The following is a 22418-nucleotide window of genomic DNA, read 5'->3' on the forward strand; positions in this document are numbered from 1 at the left end:
TCGGCCTCAGTGGTGTAAAATGGTGTGACTCTCAAGAATACTCCTCCTCTTTGCGTTACTGTGTTTCTGTCTTCAAGAAAACCTAGTAGCAGTAGACGCCAACCCGTTGTCAGACTGACACTGGGGCTACCGCAAAACGCGTTTCCATAACCTGAGAATCGATCTCTGACACAATTTTGGCAGTAAGATCTCGGTCGAAGTTAACGAACGTCACAATTTTGTAGTGCTACAGACTAACCGAGATTTCCAAAACAGAGTTCAAGGACGCTATTAATGAGTACACATGCAGTTCAAAAGAGGTTGCTTGAAGGGACATTGTATTGAATGCCAAGCTGCGTTTTGACAACAAACTGTCGTAACATACAAATACCGACTCTTTCTCCAAGCAGAAACGACATGAACATTGAGGGTATACTAGCAAAAGCCATTATGAAAGACATTAAAAAACATCCCGAAAGTTTGATTGTCAGAGAACAGGCAGGTTTCCGCTCTGGATGCTTCTGTACTGTTTACCTTAAGGCCCTTCGAATCATTTGGGTACAGTACGCGGAGTTTAGGTTATCGCTTCACCTTTCCTCCATAGATTTCAAAAAACATTTTGACAGCATCAGCAAGGAGATATCAGGAATGCAATACGGAGAAGGGACATACCAAAAAACCTAATCAAAGCGACATATGATGGCACTAAAAATTTCGTAGTGTACTCAAGTAAAATTTCATAGCAAGTGGAAAACGGATTACGCCAGGATTGTATTTTGCCACCCAACAGCTTCTTTGCGGATTATACTATCCAATGGAACTCACTATCCCAAGATGGCCGACGAATGGGTCGGTTTAGAATTATGAGGCGTAGAATAGTACAGAAAGAGTTCAAATTTCTCGGAAAATCGGTGCCAGGCCTGCATTGAACCCTAGCTTTGAACGATTTTCTCAGATTTTCTCATGTATTTTTTGAAAGCTAGTGTTTTGTCATGCTTGAAATGAATACGACCAAAGGTAGAGAATCAGTTATCAACCGATACTATCAGGGTTTTTGTTGTTTTTGCTCTTTTCTCTGTATTTTGGAGTGGTTAGTGTGGACTTGTACTGCTTTCTGAGTTATGTACTTAGAAATCTTTTCTTGGCGCATATTCTCAGCGTATTTTTCCTAGGAAAGTGCTGAAATTTCTGATTACAAAACATGCCACATTCTCCATTTTTGTGATCTTTTCTGAAGTGATAACTACATGTAATGACGTTTATCAGGTGTAGACAGGGCAGTAGAGACTTGCACTTGGATTATGGGAATTCCTTTTCTTATCGAGTGCACGATATTATCGTCAAATACGTGTTTTCGAAGGAGTGCCAAGTGTTGAACAAAAACCAATGAGAGCAAAACTGCTAAGCTATATGGAAGGTCACATAGATAGGTGCACCTAAAGTAATACTGGAACTAGTGAGTAAATGGTGATGGATGCAACAATTCAAGTCCTCCAAGGATCACTTCAGTTATTGGAGCGAGCTAATTGCGTGTTGCACGTACGAAAGTGCGAATCGCGATGGCCATGAACTGACTTGACATCGAAAAACTATTTTTGACAGCGAAAATTGTTGTACTCATCCCGAAGCCAAATAAGCCACTAGGCGAACTATCATAGTAAAGCCCAGGCATATTGGCCTTAAGTACCATCGAGAAACTTTTCAGGCGAGTAATCTATAATAGATTACTCCCAGTAGCGAAAAGGGAAGGCGGTCTATCAGGGAAGCAGTATGAATTCCAGAAAGCAAACCAACGATTGATGCGTTCGATTTGGTTTGAAATCTAGCGAAATCGGCTATTGAAGGAAATAAATGTTGTGCGATGGTAACCCCGACGTAAAAAACACCTTTAACTCGGCGAGGCGGAAGCAAATAATTGGAGTACATGTCAAAAAAGAACGACAACTCTCCGATTCTCCGGACCGACTCTGTAGTAGCTGCATTCGAAAAATGCGAATCAGATTTTCAGAAGGCTATACTACTAGGCCATCCAGACCAAAAATATTATTCGACTGCCATGCTTCAGATCTGGGTATCAGACCTGTACTTCATCAACGAGTCAAAGGAACTTGGCAACCGCTTGGGTTCTATTTTCAAAGGTATTCAATGAGGCTCAGGACAAGTACTCTACGTATGACAGAGAACTTCTGGTCAACTAGAGCGCCGTACACCACTTTCAGGATTACTTGAAGGAAGGCAATTTATCATCTGCACAGACCACAAACATTTGGTGTTCGCCTTCAACCATAAGAAAAATACCGAGCAGGGTGAACTAGGCAACTCATCTACATTAGCCTGTTCATCACCTACATAAGGCGGTAGAGCCTCCGGGTCGTCGATGCATTCTACAGGGTGGAAGAAGTAACTCTAACTTGAGATGCAATTTGACAAGCCAGCGCATAGCGAGACGATTCATCCTTACGGGACTTACAGGCTAATTCGAACCTTCGACTAAAATGGATGGACATCTCCTGAACGGAAACCTCTATTCTGTGTGAAGCAACCTCAAAACTACGGCCTTACCTGCCAGCCGACTTCAGAAGAAACATCTTCGACAACATTCATGGGCTTATCCACTCTGGCATTCGAGCTACTCGAAAGTTTGTTTCTCAACGCTACTTCTGGCTCAACATGAATCACGATATTGGAGAATGCTCGCGAGCTTGCAGACATTGCCAAAGATCGAAGAATCACAGCCAGATCTTCACATCCAGAAGAGCTTTTCCACCAGTGGGTTGTTTCTAGCACGTCCACCTCGAAGCCATAGGTCCACTACTTACGTCTGAAGGAAAAAGGTTCTCCCTGACCAAGATCGACAGATGCACACGTTGGACAGAAGCTATTCCAATTGAAGAAACTTCAGCAGAAACTATCGACCGTATCCAAACCACAGCTACCATCCACAGTATCTGTCGAACGGTGCACTGATTCCTGAAAAGCGCTATCATGGTTCAGTCCGATGATTCGCAGTGGACTCGACATTTGCCCACAGTTCCATTAAGCCTTCGTTCCACACCAAGAGAAGATACTGATTTACGACAACGGCTTGGGGCTTGCAGGTGAATCTTTTCCCCAACAGCGATGAACGCAGACGGTCAACCAATAGTAGAAACATTGAATAAGATGACATTGGCCAACTTCGACCATCATCAACCAGGATTGGTTTACCGGCCCAAAAACCTCTCCTCATGTACAGGCGTCTTTCTACAAGTTGGTGTCTTGAGACCTTTGGAACCACCTTATGACGGACTTTTCAGAAAATACTACCCCCTTTAATGGTGACGTTAGACGGAAAAATAGAAAAGCGCAGGAGAAAATTAGACCGGGGTCAGTTTTGTTTTAACCCTTCTCTAGATAAATAAATTAATTTAAATAACGGTTGTTTTGGCTTCTATAGCATCTTCTGCATAACCGATCAGGGGCAACTCTTCCGGCAAATCGTGTCTAAAAAGATCATAGGAAGCGCGTCAGATGTCCCTGCGCCACCCCTGACGTGATCTTCATAAGTTTTATAAAAATAGTTTCTTAGTTTACTATAGTTCCGTTTAAAAGAAAACTATTAAAAGGAGAGGTTTCCAATTGTAATTACCAAATAAGCACTGAAGAAGGACACATGTTGTGTCTGAAACACGTGTTTGCTACCTCAACATAAATAAAATTCTATAGTTTAAATGGAAACCTTTCCTTTTAATAGTGATCTTCATCCTCCACTGACCGTCTAGCGTCTTATACAGCAGGGAGCAGTATCTCGGATAATCTCTCAATATCCTCAAGAGATACCTCGGCAAGTGGAAAGTACTGTCTAGTATACCTAGAATGTCTTTCCATCTCATGGACTTGAAAGCATTACTGATGTCAAGCGAAACAAACTCAGCGGTTGTGTAAATGCATAACAGAATCATCTGTAGATCTTTCTGTTCTAAAGCCGAACTGTCGTAGTCTCCGGCAGCAAAAGTCTACTTTTGATGAGCTTTTCCAGCACTTTCCTAGCCGTGTCAAACATGCCAAGTGGTCGGTATAAAGATAGCAGTTCAAGGTCGCTTTTGCCTTTGCTGATTAGTGTAAAATCTCTCCACCTTCCACCGAGAAAGAAAAATGTCCTCTTTCAGGCAAGTATTTAGTGCGCCATACAGCAGGCCGATGCTAGAGCACCAGTTTCTATATCTCTGCCGGGATACCATCGGGTCCTAGCGCCTTGTTGTTTTTCATTGAGAGAATTCCCTCTTTCAACTCTTTTATAGAGAAAAATGAGCAGCTCTCGACACCCTCCGCGCTGCTGTTATCATCCCGTACGGAATGTCTGGGAAATAGTGCCCGTAAAATTCGGTCTACTTGTTCGGCTTTAAGTAAAGAGGGTTTCCACAGAGCACAGATTTTTCGGGTTACCAGTCCCCACAGGTCCTCATTCACCGCGTCGACAAGGTCCTACCAGCAGCGAGCTTTCCTCCTATCTAATGCGCTGCGTAAGTCTCCTTGTGGCTGATCATTACTTTTTCATTCTGGGAGATACGTCCTCCTGGCCGTTCAAACGTTGTGTCAAGCGACGGAGTTCTGCAAATTTCGAAGTGTACCAATACCTAGAAGGCTTGTCACGTCTCGATGTCCTCCTAAACATGAAAGCTCCGCAGGTAGTTATCAGGTTCGTAACTCAATTTACGATAGTGTCAGTTGCAGCGCCACCACCCCCAAGAGTGGCCTCCAGCGCGGTTCAACCTGCTTTAAGAGTTTCAACACCTTCGCGACGTTCCACACACAGAAAGAACGCTGGGGTGTGCCTACTACTTCGGGGGCGATGTAACGATGGTCACTTGCTGAGAAGTCTTGCAGAACTCATCAGCCATTGATTTCGACACGAAGGTTACATCGGGAATGCTTCCTTCGCAGCCTAGGGTTGGGGTGGACCCGGTGTTTAAAACTATGTGTCCTGTACTCGCTGCCATTTCGAGAATTAGTTCCTGTCCGCCGTGACCAAGATAGCATCCTCCAGAGCAACAAGTCTGCATTGAAAGTGCAGCTTCATTTTATTCGGTGTAAGATACGATCGTAAAAACGTTACCTCTTAGCACCGAATCTAGACAAAGTTCTCTTGTCGGCTTTGGGCAAAAATCCTAAGTTGAGTGCCGTCCCGAACCCAGTGGTACCTGATATGTCAGGGTGCTTGTTACTAGTGTGTGCTAAATCAGCTTTGATCTCCGAAGCGAATTGCACTAGCGAATCATGAGCAGTTGCACTCGAGCACAAATTGATCTGTAGCATGCGGATCATGCTAACCACGTCCTAGCTCTTTGCAGTTTGGCTCTGAAGATTGGACCAACCCGAGCCCACGAAACGATCTCATCAGACGCGCCACGATCCCTGTTCCTTTGCAGGTATTTACTTTATGACCTACCTGGCTGCATCTGCGGCATGTTGCCTACCTGTCAGGTCACCGGCAGGTTGCAGACGTGTACTCGTAATCTGTAACATTTGGTTATGGCAGGATTCGTATCTTACGTATCACCCAACCTATTCTGAGCTCACCGATTACGATAGGTAGCAAAACTAAGGTTATTATTATTATTCTGTTAAGGGAAAGTCGCACCGCGTCCTTGAAGAACTATTGTGCCCCTTTTACTGGTTATAGTGTACCTGTTGATCATAGTATCTCAAGCAGGCCTGTAACCGTTAGGAACTTTAGTATGTTCCCCACTTCCAGAAGTTTCAGCTTTGCATCTGGTATTAAGTGTTCTCCCAGATGTATCGACTTACTTTCCTTACTTCCTAGGTGATAGTTCAGCCGACAATGGCCAGTGAGAATTCCCACTATGTTCGGAGGTTCTTTTTGGTGAGGTTTAAGCAATCCTTTGTGCGCATGGGTTCGTATCCCCCAATAAGCACCCTGGACTGCTCCATCCCTGGTAGGCCCGCTCAATATATAATAGTTCCCTCAACCGTCTCTATTCGTTTCTTAGATTCATAGCCATGAAACCGTTTCCGATTCCACAGAAGGGTTCTGGCCCGTGTAAAGGCATCCCTGCTCCCTTCTTCGCTAGTTCATCCGCTGCCTCATTGCCTTCCAGCCCAGCATGGCCTGGAACCCAAAGTATCCAGACCTTGTTGGACGAGCCAAGTGTATTCAGTCTCTCAAGGCATTCCCATACCAGTTTAGAGTTCACCTGGTTGGACCTAAGTGCCTTGATCGCTGCTTGGCTATCGGTGAGAATAGATATGTTCTGCCCCCTGTAGTTCCTTTGCAGATTAAAGAAGGCACATTTGTCTATGGCGTAAATTTCCACCTGGAATATGCTAGTGTACCTGCCCATTGGCTCAAAGTACATTTTCCTTGGACCAATGACACCGGCACCCGCTCCCTCTGCTGTGAGGGATCCGTCAGTGTACTAAGTAATCAGTTGCTGGTTTAAGCCGTATGTCGCAGCCACGCTCCCCCAGTTTGCCTTGTTACTCCAACGTGTTTCAAACTCCTTATCGAAATGAAACCTTGTTGTCATGTTATCCCTTGGTATCAGTAATTCGGGACACCGCCTAGAAAGGATATCAATCTTCCTTCGATTTAGGCAGCTCCGCGCCTTACTCATACTACCGGCCATCCTGAATATTGATCTCCTTGCCTGAATCTGTATGTGCAGATGGAGAGGGGTTAATCCCAGAAGGACCTCCAGGGATGCTAAACTAAGGTTACTAAAAGCGTCATCACGCCCAGGAATTTATAATTCAGACGAAAACGGGTTTAAAGATAATTCGAAAAAAAATGAAAAAATAAATTAAAAAGACGGTCAAATAAATCCATAAAACCAGGAATGCATGTATTACTATATACTATCAGACGCTGCATGCAGATATCTGAAACCCCCACCCCCCGTCTTTCAACGATTAAAGAAAGAACACGAAAACATCTCAAGAATTTTTGGTCATTTCATAGTAAATTGTTTATGGAATATTTCCTTTGCTTATGGTTATTTTTAAACCGTGTTTGTCTGACTCTCTAGTCTTTAAGATGGAGAAAATTTTTTGCCGGTCTACATTTACAATTTTTCTTTTAAATATTTATAGCTTCTATATACGATGTGGAAATATCTGGCATTCCTGTTGTATATTGATGCAAACCTGCATCCTTTGTGCTTGAAGTTGTGTAAATTTTCTGCTTCCTCTTTGTTTAAAATTTAAATAAGATAAAATTATTATGTGAAAAACAAAGAGGCACGTGGTAGTGGTTTTCATTTGATTTTCTTTTGGGATTCATAATGATAATCCTTTTTTTCCAAAAATAAAGATGAAAGATTTTGTGAAAAAGAGCAATTACCCTGAATAATAAACACGATCCCTTTCAGCAAAATAAGTATAATTCTAAGTATCTTTTCGTAATGGCAAAGATGATTCCAACCTCAAAGATCCCAAAATGAACCGAGAATTGGAAACTTCTCACACTCCGCAAGTGAGTAAGAAAAAAATAAGCTCGTTCAATGCCAGACTAACCTTACTATATAAAAGAAGCTACCAAAACAGTTACCTTCATGATAAAGATACGGATAATTGTCCACCGGTATCCTTCAGAAAGCGAGGAAGAAAGAAGGGAAATGTGACCTAAAAGAGCTCAAAAATGAAGGACCTGTCGCTAAAGAAATTGCCTGAACAGAGGTAGGTAAGCGGGATAGAGTAACTCACTATTCATGCATCTGTATCTCGAACTATCTGTTCGTAGTAGAAGATAAATAAAAAAGAAATACTGACTCGTGCTGGCACCAAAATCTCAATAATTTCTTATAAGGTTTGAAGAGCAGAAAATAAAGATTACTCCAATTACATCATTCTTCCTTGGGAACTAGGTACCGGAGGTGAGAATACCGTCAAAACATAAAAATATTAGGTTGTTGCAAATGAAATAGTACAAAAATTTGAAACGACTGTAAAGCTTACAAAAATTTATTTATTTATCAAAATAGGTGTCAGTCGATTCAAAAAACTTCTCCCAGCGAGATTCAAGAGCATGCATGCCAGTTTCGTAGAAGTCCAACTGTCCAATTTTGACAGCCTCTTCGTTCCTAAATTGTTTTTCCGCCAAAAAATTATCCAAATGCTTAAAAAAGTGGTAGTTGGTTGGCGAAAGGTCCGGTCAATATGGTGGATGAGGCAGAGTCTCATACTGCAATTCGTTCAACTTTTGAACCGTTGTTCTGGATACATGAGGTCGTGCATTGTCATGAAGGAGTATCACACGATCTCTGTTGACCAATCTCGGCCATTGAATACTCAATTTTTGGCGTACTTCCACGAGTTGGGCACAGTATTTTTGTGCATTTATCGTTTCTCCAGGTGTCAAAAAATAATATTGGATAACTCAAGCTGTAGACCGCCAAACAGTCACCATTACCTTCTTCGGATGGAGGCTCGGTTTCGGCGTATGCTTCGGTGGCTCGTCAGTATCTAGCCATTGTGCTGATCGGCGACGATTGTCGTATAATATCCACTTTTCATCACATGTCACTATTCCGTGCAAAAAGGGATCGCTTCTGTTGTGGAAGAGTGAAGAACTGCAGTTGTTGCAAGTGCCAGGAAACTGTCGAATAGTGTACGCCCTGTTTCTCTGCAATGTTTCGGATTCGACTGGCAAATGCAGCTCGTCGTTGTCATTCGATGGTACTGGATGTCCACGTGGCTCACTTTGAAGGTTTACGTCGCCTGACCGGAATTTTTCGTACCACCGTATCAGCTCCAAATGCGCTTTTAATGTTCTTGGTCACTTCCGCTGCTTTATGACCGAGTTTGAACTCATACAGAAAAAGTATACGTTTTTGGCTTTTTTCCATCCTTTTTAAGGTTTTGTTTGCAAAACAAAACCTTATTAAAATCGGTTCAATGTTTGTCTGTCTGCCCGTGTTTTTTTTTTTGAGGAGGTGGAAATCTTCAAAAGACACTAGTCTGGACACACCAGCGTGTAGGATTTTTACTCACTAAAACCACTCCCGATTCCCTCTCTGCCCCGCGGAACCACCATAAGGTATTACATCACGGGGTGGAGTCAGCCCACTCTAGCTCTGTCACCTTTCTTCTATATGTCGCGCATGTGACCGCGTTTTTCTCCTCTCCTCTGCTTTTCGCAGTTTATTTTGGATAGATGCGATCATGCAGTTGACCGCATCCCAATTCTCTTGATGGGCTAGCATTTTCGGCACCAGATTTTCTGGTACCAGCACTTCTCCTAGAGACTCCTCTAGATTCCTCTTTTCTTCCAAAAATCTCGGACAGTGGAAGAATACATGGTCTGGGTCCTCCGGGACTCCATCACAATTTGGAGAGTGGGGTGAGGTCTCCAATTTAAACCTGCGAAGGTATTGGAGATATCCTCCATGCCCCGTGAGAAACTGGGTGAGATTATAATTAATCTCACCGTGTCTTCTCTCCAACCAATCCTTGATAACAGGAATGAGCCTGTGAGTCCACCGACCCTTTCCCGAGCGTTCCCACTGCTCTTGCCATCTATTTATGGATCTCTCCTTTTCAGTCTTCTTCGTCCGCGATGAGGAAGAGGCTGGCTTCGCATTGTATATGTTCACCATCTCATCTGCTAAGATGTCAATCGGCATCATTCCAGAGATGACGAATGCTGCATCATCTGAGACAGTCTTAAAAGCAGAGCATACACTCAGGGCTGTCCTCCTGTAGACTGAACTCAGTTTGGTAGCGTTCCCTGACATCCGCAATGCCTCCCTCCAAACCGAGGTTGCATAGAGCATGATCGAGGTCATCACCCCGGCTATAAGCAACCTAGAGGTATGCCGTGGCTCTCCCACGTTTGTCTGTCCGTTTGTCTATCTGTCTGTCTATCACAAGCACTTTCCTCAGAAACCGCTACACCGATTGACACGAAATTTGGTAAGAAGGTGGGAACTGTGGACCCCCAGACATGCAGGGAGTGATATCCTTCTAGGTTGAATTTAGGAAGGGGTCCCCATACATGTAAAAGGGGGGTGTAATTTTTTTTTTCATTATCACTGAATTAATACTTTTGTATAATACAAAGAAGGAGTTAATTGAAAATTACAATTTTTCGACGAACTTATGACAAACAGGTTACATCCGTACCTTGCCGGCGACGTCAACTCTAACATCGACAATCCGTTTATCTTGGATGAGCACAGTTACGCAGAGTATGTAAATAAATCAGCCCGTGGAATGGGTAACCTTCCTTCACCGAATGTAGTCATGTGGGATATGAAATGAGAGGTCTCGATTAGTACTTTTCGAAGTCGGTATTAGTTTCGAGATTTGTTAAAAAAGCGGGGAGTGGGAGGGGTGGAAAATGATGATTTCTTTAACGGACCCATTCCCAGAAACTACCCAACCGAAAAATCTGAAAAAATTCATGAAGCTGCCTCTATATAGTGCCCGGCCTCAAAATACTCTCCATATCGATATCTGCTCAAATTAAGTTAATAATAGTATATTACCATATTTTTGGAAAAATTGAGTAAACCCCCCTTGGGGTCAAAACTGAAATGACTCCTTGATTAAATGTAAAAGTATTTATACTTCAATATCCGACACCAACAGCGCCAACTGGTGGTGGTTTGATACAGTCAAATCACAACTAACTTCATTTGATTGCCAAATCGGCCATTTCATGTGCAACAATCTAATATTTAGGTCTCCTCTTGATAAAAGCGTATATGCTACGGATATTGTTTGCTCCTTACTTTTTTTCCTAGGTTTGAAGAAGAAATCCTGCGGTAGCATTTAGGATTGTACAGAATTCACTAGTCATATTCAGTTGTTGCATCTAAAAACATAAATATCAAAAAGTGTACCTACTCACTGAGCTATCTGCCAAAGAAACACATTAGAACCTTGAACTGCACTTGGACGCTGACCTACTTTCCATTGGATAGTACCCAATTTCGTGGTTCCACGAGGCTTATGAATTTGGCACTGTCCGCTAAATATGGAGTTTTATCCAGTTCATTTGAAAGATATTTAACAAAAAGATCAAAGAAAATTTGTATATGCAAGCAATGTCCTCGGTGGTTGTTGATTACGTTCAAAGGTTAACGATTTTCTCTAGAGATACAACTACAAACATTAAATAGCGTAGATCGTCCGCGGTTTTCTCTAGACGAGTGTAGAGGCCAATTTCCTAAAGCTTTCACTGAATAACACGCACAAGATATTCACTTAATCTTGACTTTCAATTTTGAACCATTCAACCCCATTTCATTCAAAATAAATTTACGTTATTTTCGGATTCATACAAAATATATTTTTCGACCTAGAACCGAACAATCTGTAAAGTATTTCACACAGGTTGTTCCAATGATTGTTTACTTTTCACGTCAACATTTCTCAATCTTATTTTCAATTTGAATTAAGTTTATTGTATAAAAGCTCCCCCTCCCCCTAACTATCCCAATTAACTCGTGACCAAGGAACACTTCCTGATTGTGATAATTTTATCTAGAGAATCATGTCAACTGATCCAAGCCAAATGTTTCGCCTTTTATTTATAATATGGTATTCTAAATATCTGTTACAATTGGAACAATCTGATTCTGTCAACGATTAAAGATACGTGAAAAAAAGTTTAATTTTGTGTCACTTTCGCTTTCAAACAATCCAACCTGACACTATGGCTAAACTGGTGATGTGAATCATGACAGATAGATTTGAAAAAAGTTGTCTTATTTCAAACTGAATTGTATCTAAAATTGAAGGGTTTATTTTAAGGATGAGTAAAGTATTTGTCTGATAGCGGAGAAATATTTGAGCTTTTGAAGTGTATTTTGAAAGCAGCAGCCGGTCTTGTGCGGAGTGAACTTGGTACGAGAATTTGTTTAAGGTAAAGAGAGGTCTATGGGATATGGTGATGGAATTGAAAAAGTATTTACAGGAGATATAAATTTGGCGACTCATCTGGGTGCTAGAATTTGTAGCCATTTCGGAAAACAGAGGACTTGGCATGTCGTTCAGGGAAGAGGCTACTCATCAGAAGTTGCTTCATCTCTGAGAGAATCGCCATGGAAAGTGGTCGCAAGGATTTTTCGCTCTATGGGCAAAAAAGTGGTCAATTCAGGACCCCTTCAATTCTAAAACAAAAATTGTAGCTATTTAAGTGAAGTCACATCGAGCGAAGGAAACTTATGTACCGGTATTAGAATGTATGGAGTCCTAATCAAAATTATTTTTCATTATTGTCAAAAATAAAAGTATCTGGCGGGCGGAGTCATCATATGTTACCAAGCACTTGATCCTGCAAGAAACCGCGAATTGAGTTATCAGTTTTTAATTTCGTGAAGCAACCGCTAATAAGTTAAAATAGAGCCAGCTGAGGTTCAATAAAAAGAAGAAAATGGAAAGCTAAGCAATCCTCTCTTCCAAATCTTCAAAAGTAAGAAACTCCCCCTTCCACATCGGCTGTAAAAAATTTTAAATGTGTGAAACCATATTGTATACATGAAGGTCCTGAGGGTTTAACATGAGTACCTGCCGTGTAGGCATAATCCCACAGTCCTCTTCGGACCCGGATTAACTTGGAGACCACAATCAGAGCCCTACCATAACTGGCACAGCGGTACTGGTTTATACTGATTGCAGGCTCAGCATTCATACCAGTGGATGCAAGGCCTATCTAACACTTCTGCCGCAACTAAGGAGTACAGCACCCGAGTTGTACAGCGCAACTGCCACAAGACGCTCTGCTCGCGATGTAGGCATAACCACAACCACCATGAACTCCCACAAGTCGGCGAACTGCAAATAATCGGGCCGAGTGGAATTTTCCTGGAGCATATGCTCTCAGAGGGCCATCCCGGTTCCCATGGTATAACCTCTGGGGAGGCTTCGTGACAAAAGCTACTTCAGATGAGTCCCTTGCAGACTCGGGTCTGATCGCCCTCCTCGATGTTGTAGATGAATTGTTGGATTACACAATGAAGTGAAGTTAGTTGCGATTTTTATGTGTCAAACTGTCGCCAGGCCGCGCTGGTAGTATTGAACAATAAATAGTCCTACATTTGGTCAAAGTGTCATTTTAGTTTTAAAAGTCATTGTGCTTGTAAAGGAATAAAAAAGAAAAAAATATGAACGCGAGTGAAGAACGCCTACTTTTCCTTTATGAGTTCAAACTTTGTCACAATGCATCGGAGGCAACTAGAAACTTTTGAAGGACACTTAGAGCTGATACGATAAACGAACAAACCATACAATGATGGTTCGAGAAATGTTGGCCGGGCGGTATGTGGTGAAATCTGACACACATGCATCGCACGTTGCAAAGAAATTGGGCGTCCACTAATTGACAGTTTCCCGGCATTTGCTATAGCTTGGAAAGGCGAAGAAGCTTGATAAGTGGATTCCGCATAAAATTACAGAGCAAAGATAGCGGTTAGAATGAAAATTTTCAGTTTTCTACTCTCCCATAACAGAAAAGATCTCTTTCTGCACAGAATAGTGACATGTTATAAAAAGTGGGCAATCGTCGTAGGTCAGCACAATCGCTAGATGGTGAAGCTACAAAACATATGCCAAAACCGTGCTTTCATCCGAGGAAGGTAAGGATGATTGTTTGGTAGTCTGATGACGGAGTTATCCACTACTCTTTTTTGCAGCGTGATGAAACGATCAATGCAGACAAGAACTGTGCCCAACTCGATGAAATTGCGTATTCAACGGTCAAGATTGCTCAACAGAGATGGAGTGATACTGCTTCATGATAACGTACGGTCGTATGTATCCAGAATAGCGGCCCAAAAAGTAAACGAACTATAGTATAAGACCCTGTCTTATGCACCATATTCACCTGACCTCTCGTCAACCGACTACCACTTTTTAAAGCATTTTGATCACTTTTTGGAAAAACAATTTAGCAATAAAGCATCTGTCAAGATTGCCTTCGGGGATTTTTTCACACTAGAATGTCAGACTTCTACGAAACTGGCATAAATGCTCTTTTATCTCGCAGGTAGAAGTGCATCAAATTTGTTGGTGCTTATTTTAATTAATAAAATTTATTTTCAGAAGAGTTACAGTTGTTTGAAATTTTACTATCAAATCCGACATTTCATCTGGAACAACCTATAGAGAATAAAGGATCAGATGAATTGCGTCCTGTGGTGGGGTACTAGGAATTCAGAAACCCACGTACAAATGACCCCAGTTATTCCATAGATAGAAGAACCAGACAGTTGACAGTTGAGGTTGGCAAATGAAGTAACGTGCAGAGCTTGGCATAGCCTCACACTACGTACCACGTTTCCAAGTGAAAACTGACCTCCATATCCTCGTGACAATGACGAAAAGGCTTTTCTACTTCATGACGATAGCGAACCGCGAACATGAATTTTCCAATGGATGTCATCAGAAACAAGGAAGAATGAAATATTATGGACAACTGGGTCCAGTTTCATGCTACGTACCCCCCTTACCAGCATAATACCCATTTTCGGCTCTTCTTTAACCTGGGGCAGCGGGAATGTTTTACTACTTTGTCTCTATTAAGAAAGTGAAGTATTAGGGACGACCAGGTATAGCCTTTCACTACATATGTACTTCCGTTTTCAACCTAATACCCGCAGAAAATCAGCCCCTTTTCTCACACAAAGCAAGAAAGATCGAAATTCGTAGAAGGGCTATCCGAAAATTTTGAAGATTGGTTAAAGTAGACCGTGCAAGTTTGGTAATAGTGCAGGACGGGTCCTGTTGTTGGCTTAATAAAGAACAACTGGCGTGAAGCCTCAAGATGGACGATCTGTCGAATATAGTCATCTTTTTGGGGACAAAAATTTGCAAAGAGAGAGAAAGACAGAGGGATGAACATAGGAGTCCCAATGTTATTGCTGAAATCGAAGCAAATATAAGCCTGACAGTCCATGATACCCTCTGTTAACCACACAACCGACTTCCACATGGTAGAGTGGCGCTATTTCGCGGAGAAGTGTTTAGCTACATACTCGTGTCACATGGCAGACAGCCTAAGGAACATGAAGGCGGTATCCTCCATCTACATGGTAGCAATAAGCCCGGACAAACAAGCCCTGAATCAGACAACTTTCCGTTTGATGCACAGCTCTCTCTACATCACAGGGATAGACACTAGCTGCAGAACTAGTCTGAAACTTTATTATTGGTTTTACGTTTCTAGAGATAACCAGTTTCATACGAACTGCAATACCAACAATGTGCCTAGCATGTTGCAGCTGAATTCGACAAGGATGCGCATTTCACAGTGACAGTAAAATCAGGCACAATTTCGGCCAATTGGTTTTGAAAGCCATTCAGTGGTAGAAACCATAAGATCATCTGATGTCTTTTTACAACCTGCCGGGAACCTCACAGAAGGATAGAATTCAGTAGATGCGGCCAGGCAGATCAGAAAGCGTAGACTTGCAACGAAAAAAGAGTATTGTGTCTGGGTTCTGACCGCTGTGTATGATTGATAAGGTTCGCTGAAGCGATACCTACTGTCCGGGACTTATCTCCAAAGCAGTTCGGGCTTTGAGTCGTGAGATCGTGAAGGCGGTTCATCGCGCTGAGGAGTACAGCCGCTGATCCCGACGGGTAGGACTCCTCGTAACGCTTCATATCAGAAATGCCTTCAATTCTGTAAGATGAACAGACACACTAGGTGCACTAGAAAATCCATTCCTCATGTCTATGGCTGTCTTGCGAATATTGATGGATTGTCTGAGTGGTCGCTCTATACTCCATGGGACACCGGAGGGTCAGAGAAGAATGGAGTTCACATCGGGGGTAAGATGAATCGACCCTAGGGCCCATGCTTCTTCTTGCTCTGTGGGACGCTTGATGGCCAGCAAAAGATGGATCTCACGTCGGGATCCATCCTAGGGCTGGGCCCCTGCAACGCTTGCTACGCAAGAAGAGTCGCGCTTGGTCAGTTTTGCAGAGGATGTTGTAGCACTTGTTGCCAGACTTGGTATATTGAAGACACGGGTGAGCGTATGAATGACTGCTCATGATTTCACCGTTGTACTGGCAAAATTCGAAGTTTATCTTGACCAAAAATAAAATTCCAAATCCAATCCAAATCCAAAGATGAGCTTTCTCGAGTGAATCAAAGCAGCAGGAGTCAAAGCTGCAGCTGGAGTTTCATTCTCAAATCGACTTATGACGAATGTTGGGGGCCCTACCGTATCTACCTGGAGATATTTTCTTATGAATTCCATGCAGTGCGTTTTACTTCACGACATGGAGATATGGGTTGAGGCTCTTGGTAAAGAGGTTTATTGCCATGTGCAAGTGCAAAGACGGGAAACTTTGCGGGTAGCGTATGCCTATCAAACTGTCTCTGAATCGCTGTGATAGTGATGGTGGTAAAGACACCCGTTGTGCTAAGGGACGGAAAACCATGATCAAGTGAGCGGAAAAACTGAAGGGAGGTGCTGGCCCGTGAAAGATGAGTGACAAGCCTCATGGTAAAATGATTCAAAAGGCAGATGGCTCATCTGAAATTTAGATCCATGGCGGAATCGAAAACATGTTGAGATTGATTATTTCCTTATGCAGCTTCTAGGTGGACATGGACGTTTTTAGACTTAGCTGTACAAGATAGGTAAGGCACGAACCCTTGACTTTGGGTTCTGCAATAGATTGGTGGATGTCGTGAATCAGACCTTTTCTCTTCTCGAAGGTGGGATGAGAGTCGGCAGCAAATTTATGCAAGCACATGGGTGCTCCCTCCGGACAACGTTATAAGAGAGATGCTAAGGAGCGGTTGCAGATGGAGTCGCATTATGGCCGAACTTTTGTTACCAAGAAGATTCAGTTCCTTGGTGACGATTTACACTCTTAACAATCTCGCTGCTATTGTCGGCAGCTACTAAGAAGAAAAAAGATTCAGATGCGACACCGATGACAGACCTAAAGAGTGGTTTGTCTTCGACGATATTCCAAAGACTTCCCTCCAGAGCCCGCTACTGTGGAACACCCTGTACAATGATGTGCTTATTTTTTCGGTGCGGCAAAAATTCCACGACAAGGACTGAAGAAGAAGGCGGTCAACGGGTAGGATAGGTCCCTGGGCGAAACGTGGATTGATACCCATGATGGAGCATAAAACCTGGGAAACGCCTGCTGAACCAATACCAACAGCTCTACTACCTAACCCTATTCCCATCTCCACGTGGTGACCGCTGGAAGTTCTTTTTCAATGAAAAACTGCGGACGGAGAAGGATGAAGGCGAGTCTCCCGAGCCTAAAACCGGGACAAATTGTACCAACTGGTCCTCCAGGTTGGAAGTTGGGTAAGGCACGTAACCCTACATGGAAAACTGATGTTACGAAGCCACAACAGGAGCTTCAAACAGCATGGACTTTAAAACGACGAACCTGGTAACGATAAAGGAGTAACGATTTGTGCATTTTGTCATGGAACGAGCGCTCCCTGTACAGAGCAGCAGCTGCCAAGCAGCTAGCCGATACTCTGTCCCAATATAGGGCTGATGTTACAGCGTTGTAGGAGATGCGCTGGACAGGCACCGGTTTCCTGGAGAGGAGCTACCCCACCATATATTATAGCGGCGATTCAGTAAACCATGTGCTCGGAGTAGGTTTTTTGGTCAGCCAAAAAACTAAAACTGCTGTTATCGGCTTTGAAAACATAAGCGAAAGGTAATGCATTCTGCGTTTGCGAGGAAAATTTTGAAATATAAGCCTCATTAACGTTCACGCCCCTACAGAGGAGACTGCAGAGTCGGAGAAGAATACCTTTTACGACGCAATTGGGCGGACCCCTGAAGCCTGACCCAATTATGATATCATAATTATACTTGGAGATTTTAACAATCAAGCAGGAACGGAGCCCCCCAAAGAACCAACAACATCGAATTGCACTGGTCAGACGAGAATAATAAAGATAGGAGACGAAAATCACAACCGATAACAGCTACGATGACGAAATCCGCGCACGGTTGTTGTCAACCAACAGAGCCTATCTCAGCTTACAAAAACTGTTCCGCTCAAAACGTCTCACCATAGGGTCAAAGATCTTACTGTTCAAGACAATGATCTTGCCAGTCCTTAAGTATTCTTCGAAGATCTGGGTTCTGAGCAAGAAAAATTGAGAACTCTTGACTGCGTTCGAGAGAAAAATTTTTGACCCTCCACATGAGGATGGACGATTCCGATTCCGTCTACATAGCGATGAAATCTATGAGCGATACTACAACCATCTCGTTGTGGATAAAATCCGACCCAACAGGTTGCGGTGGGCGGATCACTTAATTCGTATGGATGAGGATGATCCAGCCTGGAAAGTCAATAAGGGCAATATCTATGGTAGAAAAAGAAGACCTGAAGGCCTGAGATGGCGTAGGTCAGAACGGTAGACAGCTTTTGGGGATATTGAATTAGTGGACTTCGGCGCAAAACCGGGATGCCTGGAGTTCCTTATTAAGGCAGGCCTAGAATGGATAGCGGTTGTTGCGCCGTTGATGATGACCCTAATTCTGCAGAGAAAGAGAGGACGCTTTAAGGAGTTTCGCTCAACCTTTGGGACAGCGCCAACAAAGTTTTGATGGAAAGACTCGTTTATCCTCACAGATCATACGTTCTATCCTCCCTGATTCTTCCTGAAGATTATGCAACTGCTATTTCTCTCACAATGGCTCCTCCGCGCGTGTGGAGTCGTAAATCTCCGGACGAGGGTGGCGCGATGGAGGTGGACAGGGAGGGGCGAAATTGACCGAGCGCTCCGATGTAGTTTCAGTATTTGCAGGCGGACATTTACGGTCAATTTCGCCAACTTTTTAGGTTTTTGGATTAGCTCTTCCCTCTAGATCTCATTTGGCCACTCAGGAGGGTCATCTGACCATCAAAATTTCATTACACAAAGCACCCGTCACAGGAATTGCTCAGGTAAGGATGACGTAGGATTAGAAAGGCTTCATATACCTATCCGTTGTGAGCTGCATATTGCTCCATCTCAACTTGGGGAGCGGCGGTATATATTTCATGTAACGCAAGTAAACTGAGCGGGATCTACTGAAAGACAGGCTTCAGAACTGATGCAGTATTCTGGGGAATTGACATCTTGGCGGATGAAATGACAAATATTTGTACCGTGAAGTTCATTTCTTCTTTACCACAATTGGCACCTTCAAAAAAATCATTATCGATGATTTCATGTAGTTTCTTGCGGTGTATAGAGGATAAGGCCAGCATCTCTAAAGGTTTAAATTGGGAACTTTATATAACTGTTCAAAATACGGTGGAATCCACGATTTTGTGGAGCACGTATTCCTCCACTATCCGGTATTTGTGGATGACAGCGGAAACTTAGAGGAAAGTGAATTACTATTGCCGTGAAAACCAGTGCGGAGAGTGCTGGCATACCAAAAAGATACAGATGCGATCAACTTCGTGATTGAATCTGTTTAGCGTTAATTGCATAAAGCGAAGGAGACAAAGAAATCTCTGTTATGAGCCTCGTGTATAAAAAGGAGAACTAGCTGAGTGAGCTAACTCCGCCCCATGATATGCAGAATAACTTAAGGTAGTTCTACATAGCAGAAGGGGCGGGGGTGACTCTAGTGGATCAAATCCGGGTTAGTGGTTTTTGAGACTTCGAGCTGTCTAGAAAAAGGATACGCCGGGAGATAAAAATGCAACCAGTAAACCAATTTGGACCAGCTTTGCAATGGCTCTGGATGAGCCCCTCTATGTCTAATTTTTCTGCAAAAAAGATAGATGAATCTTTTACTTTCTCCCCTTTTTGCTACGTTTTCCGTAGTACCATGTAACACCCTGCTTTGCCCTAAACATACATAAAAACATAGTCTACAAAACATTATGTGAGCCAAATTCTTTTTCATGCGCATTCTTGGCAACGTTTCAGTTGAATCCGTTCAAAGTAAAGGTGGACTACGGAATTTTTGAGCTAATTCGATACGGCGACAATCTGTGGAGTTACATGAATAATATAAATATGAGAATAAATATTCAACTGTATCTGTGAACATTCCAAATTACGAACGGCCAAAATTATTAATCCCGAAGCGGAAAGGAATGTGATGATTGAAATTCGCTTTCGCTTTTCATTTTCACGCCTTACAGGAGGGCAGGACCGGGGGGGTTTACTAATGGTTTCGCTAGCAATTCGGCCGACAGTTAGCATGAGGCTGAGAAGATTAATGGAAAATTGCAGACTGTTTGATTTTCTTTAGTTACAATGTAAATATTTGTATGCGGATGCACTACTTTGGGGATGATTTTATAGAAATGCCAAGGCGACATGAATTTATTGACACGGGCGATTTTATTGGCTCTCGTTTAACATTTTGAGAATTTATTAATAATGGAATTTCTTAGCCGTTTATCATGGGGATGTGGATGGTCTTTGGTATGTTTTAAAGAAGTGGTCAATTCCTCATAGATGGGAAAGGAAAAGAAAGGCCGGAAAGAAAGGAAACAGTCAATCAAGCTCATCAATTCCATTTTCTTGCGTGTCACAAGGATTAGGTGCCACTCCTTAGATAAAAAATTACGAATTGCCAACTTTTTTGGAAACGGCTGGTTGGGCTATGTTCAAGGATAGAGATGGAAAATTAAAGCTGAAGTGGAAGAAGCTTAAAGGCAGGCGAAGGAGGAATTCAAAATTTTTCAAAACTTGAGGGGTCGAAAATTGGGACCAAGTAAAAATTGGATGAATTTATCTGGTCCTATTATATCAGTCGAGCTAGGTCCTGCACAAGTGATAACTACATCTACCCCCACTTATCTTGCCTTCATTATTTGCACCAGAAAACAAAAGGATTAAAGAAAACTCTTACCTTTCTTGTTCATCACTTCCACTGGTGTTGCTTTCATGGACATCTAATAAGTCTCGAATTTCAGTCGTTTTCTCATTATCCTGGATATCATTCGTTCCATTCAAAATCTCGTCCGAGTTGTGTTCGCCACTTAAAACTTGCATCGTCACCAGCTACAATCCCTCGTCCTTCCAAACGGAAATTCCCAAACGAATCCTTTAACTCAACCCCCGAGTCCAGTGAAATATGATTATACGTTTCTGTTTACGCACAAAACAGCTGGTTTGGAAAATTGTTTAAATAAACTTTCCCTGGCGCCCGTTCGGTGTAACCAGACCGTACTGAACAAGCTCTCTATAGGCAATGTTTACAAACTTTCACTACGATGAATCAACGGCTCCGACGACGAACGCCTGAATTTTCAGAATTTCCCCCAGATTGCGTATCTGAACACTTCACTGTCTTGAGAAGAACTGACTCAGTTCTGTTCTGTGAACTTGAGGAAAAATTCGCGATAGATGGTACGATGGATCTATGAACGGGAGTGCTTTGTGTGAGCGAGGTGGGAAAATGGCAAGTCGGGAAATTCTTCAGGCACTGACTCAGACAATGCGCACCTTGATGTTGGTGGCCAACGAATATAGACCACATTTAAAGCTAAGGAATTTCAGCTCTCGAGATATATTGGTCCGGTGGTGGCTGTAAATGGGTAGAGATATATAGGTGTTCCGCCACCCACTATATGGAAGTGGAAAATTCGTTTCATTTGAAATATGCATTATAAAGTCCAAATGGTTTATATTTTTGGAAGCATTTATGACCGAGAACATGTATAACATGATTGGATTCGCATATTCAATCTACATTTCTCTTGGCTTGGTTTCTACATATTAAATGTATTTGGATGAATTTCTGTTAGGGTTTAATAGCCTTCCAAACAATTCTTGGAAAATTTGTATTGAGGGCGATTCAGATATTAATTTGGTAAAAGTAGAATTTTCAATCCCATCTCCGGAGGGCGAGGGGGAGGTCCCTTTCTTCAATCTCAATGAAAACTTGCGGTAGTCAGCCCGATATGAAGAAATAATTTAGATATGATCATGTGAAGGACAAAGAAGTAGGTAGGTAGGGTAGGTATCAGCGGGCGTTCCAAGGAGCCCAATTAGTGATGTAGTGCTCCTAAGACCGTAACTTCTCTTATGAGAAGCAGGGAGGCACAGATCTTCAGAGCCAGCCCGTAGCATTCACGAAGGAAAGCAGCTCTCCCACCTTGCAGCTCCCCAGCTGAGGTCCCCAAAAAATGGTTTACTTAGTGTCCGTAGCCAAACTCTAGCTAAAGCTGGGCAATCGCAGAGGAAGCAAGGTCCCCCTCCCTCCCAAGAATGCGAAGTATAGGGTATGCCGAGTCTGGCGGCATGGTCCTCTATGGGTCAGTGCCACGTGTAGACCGCCGTAATGTTGAATCCACTTGCACGCATCTGGCACGGAAGGTCTCATGATCGGGCTATGCTGAAAGCGGGCCAAATCCTCCATGATTTGGCACAAGTGGTAAGCTCTCGTCATTTAAAGCCCGCGGCTGCTAAGTAGTGCGAGCTTATTCCGCCCTTGATAGTCGCCAGAGAAACACCCACTTGACCCGCCGAAGGACTG

General features: G+C 42.9%; 1 protein-coding gene across 1 annotated transcript in view; it reads right to left on the reverse strand.

Moving 5' to 3' along the window:
• LOC119650134 (dual specificity protein phosphatase 18) overlaps window positions 1-21256 on the reverse strand; it is a 30399-nt gene extending 9143 nt beyond the window's left edge. The window contains exon 1 of the mRNA XM_038052665.1: window positions 20790-21256. Coding sequence (XP_037908593.1) covers window positions 20790-20932 — 143 coding nt within the window. The 5' untranslated portion in view covers window positions 20933-21256. The remainder of the gene's footprint in view (window positions 1-20789) is intronic.
• Window positions 21257-22418: the final 1162 nt, after the last annotated feature.

This window comes from Hermetia illucens, chromosome 2 (genome assembly GCF_905115235.1).
Source record: "Hermetia illucens chromosome 2, iHerIll2.2.curated.20191125, whole genome shotgun sequence".
Lineage (NCBI taxonomy): Eukaryota > Metazoa > Arthropoda > Insecta > Diptera > Stratiomyidae > Hermetia > Hermetia illucens.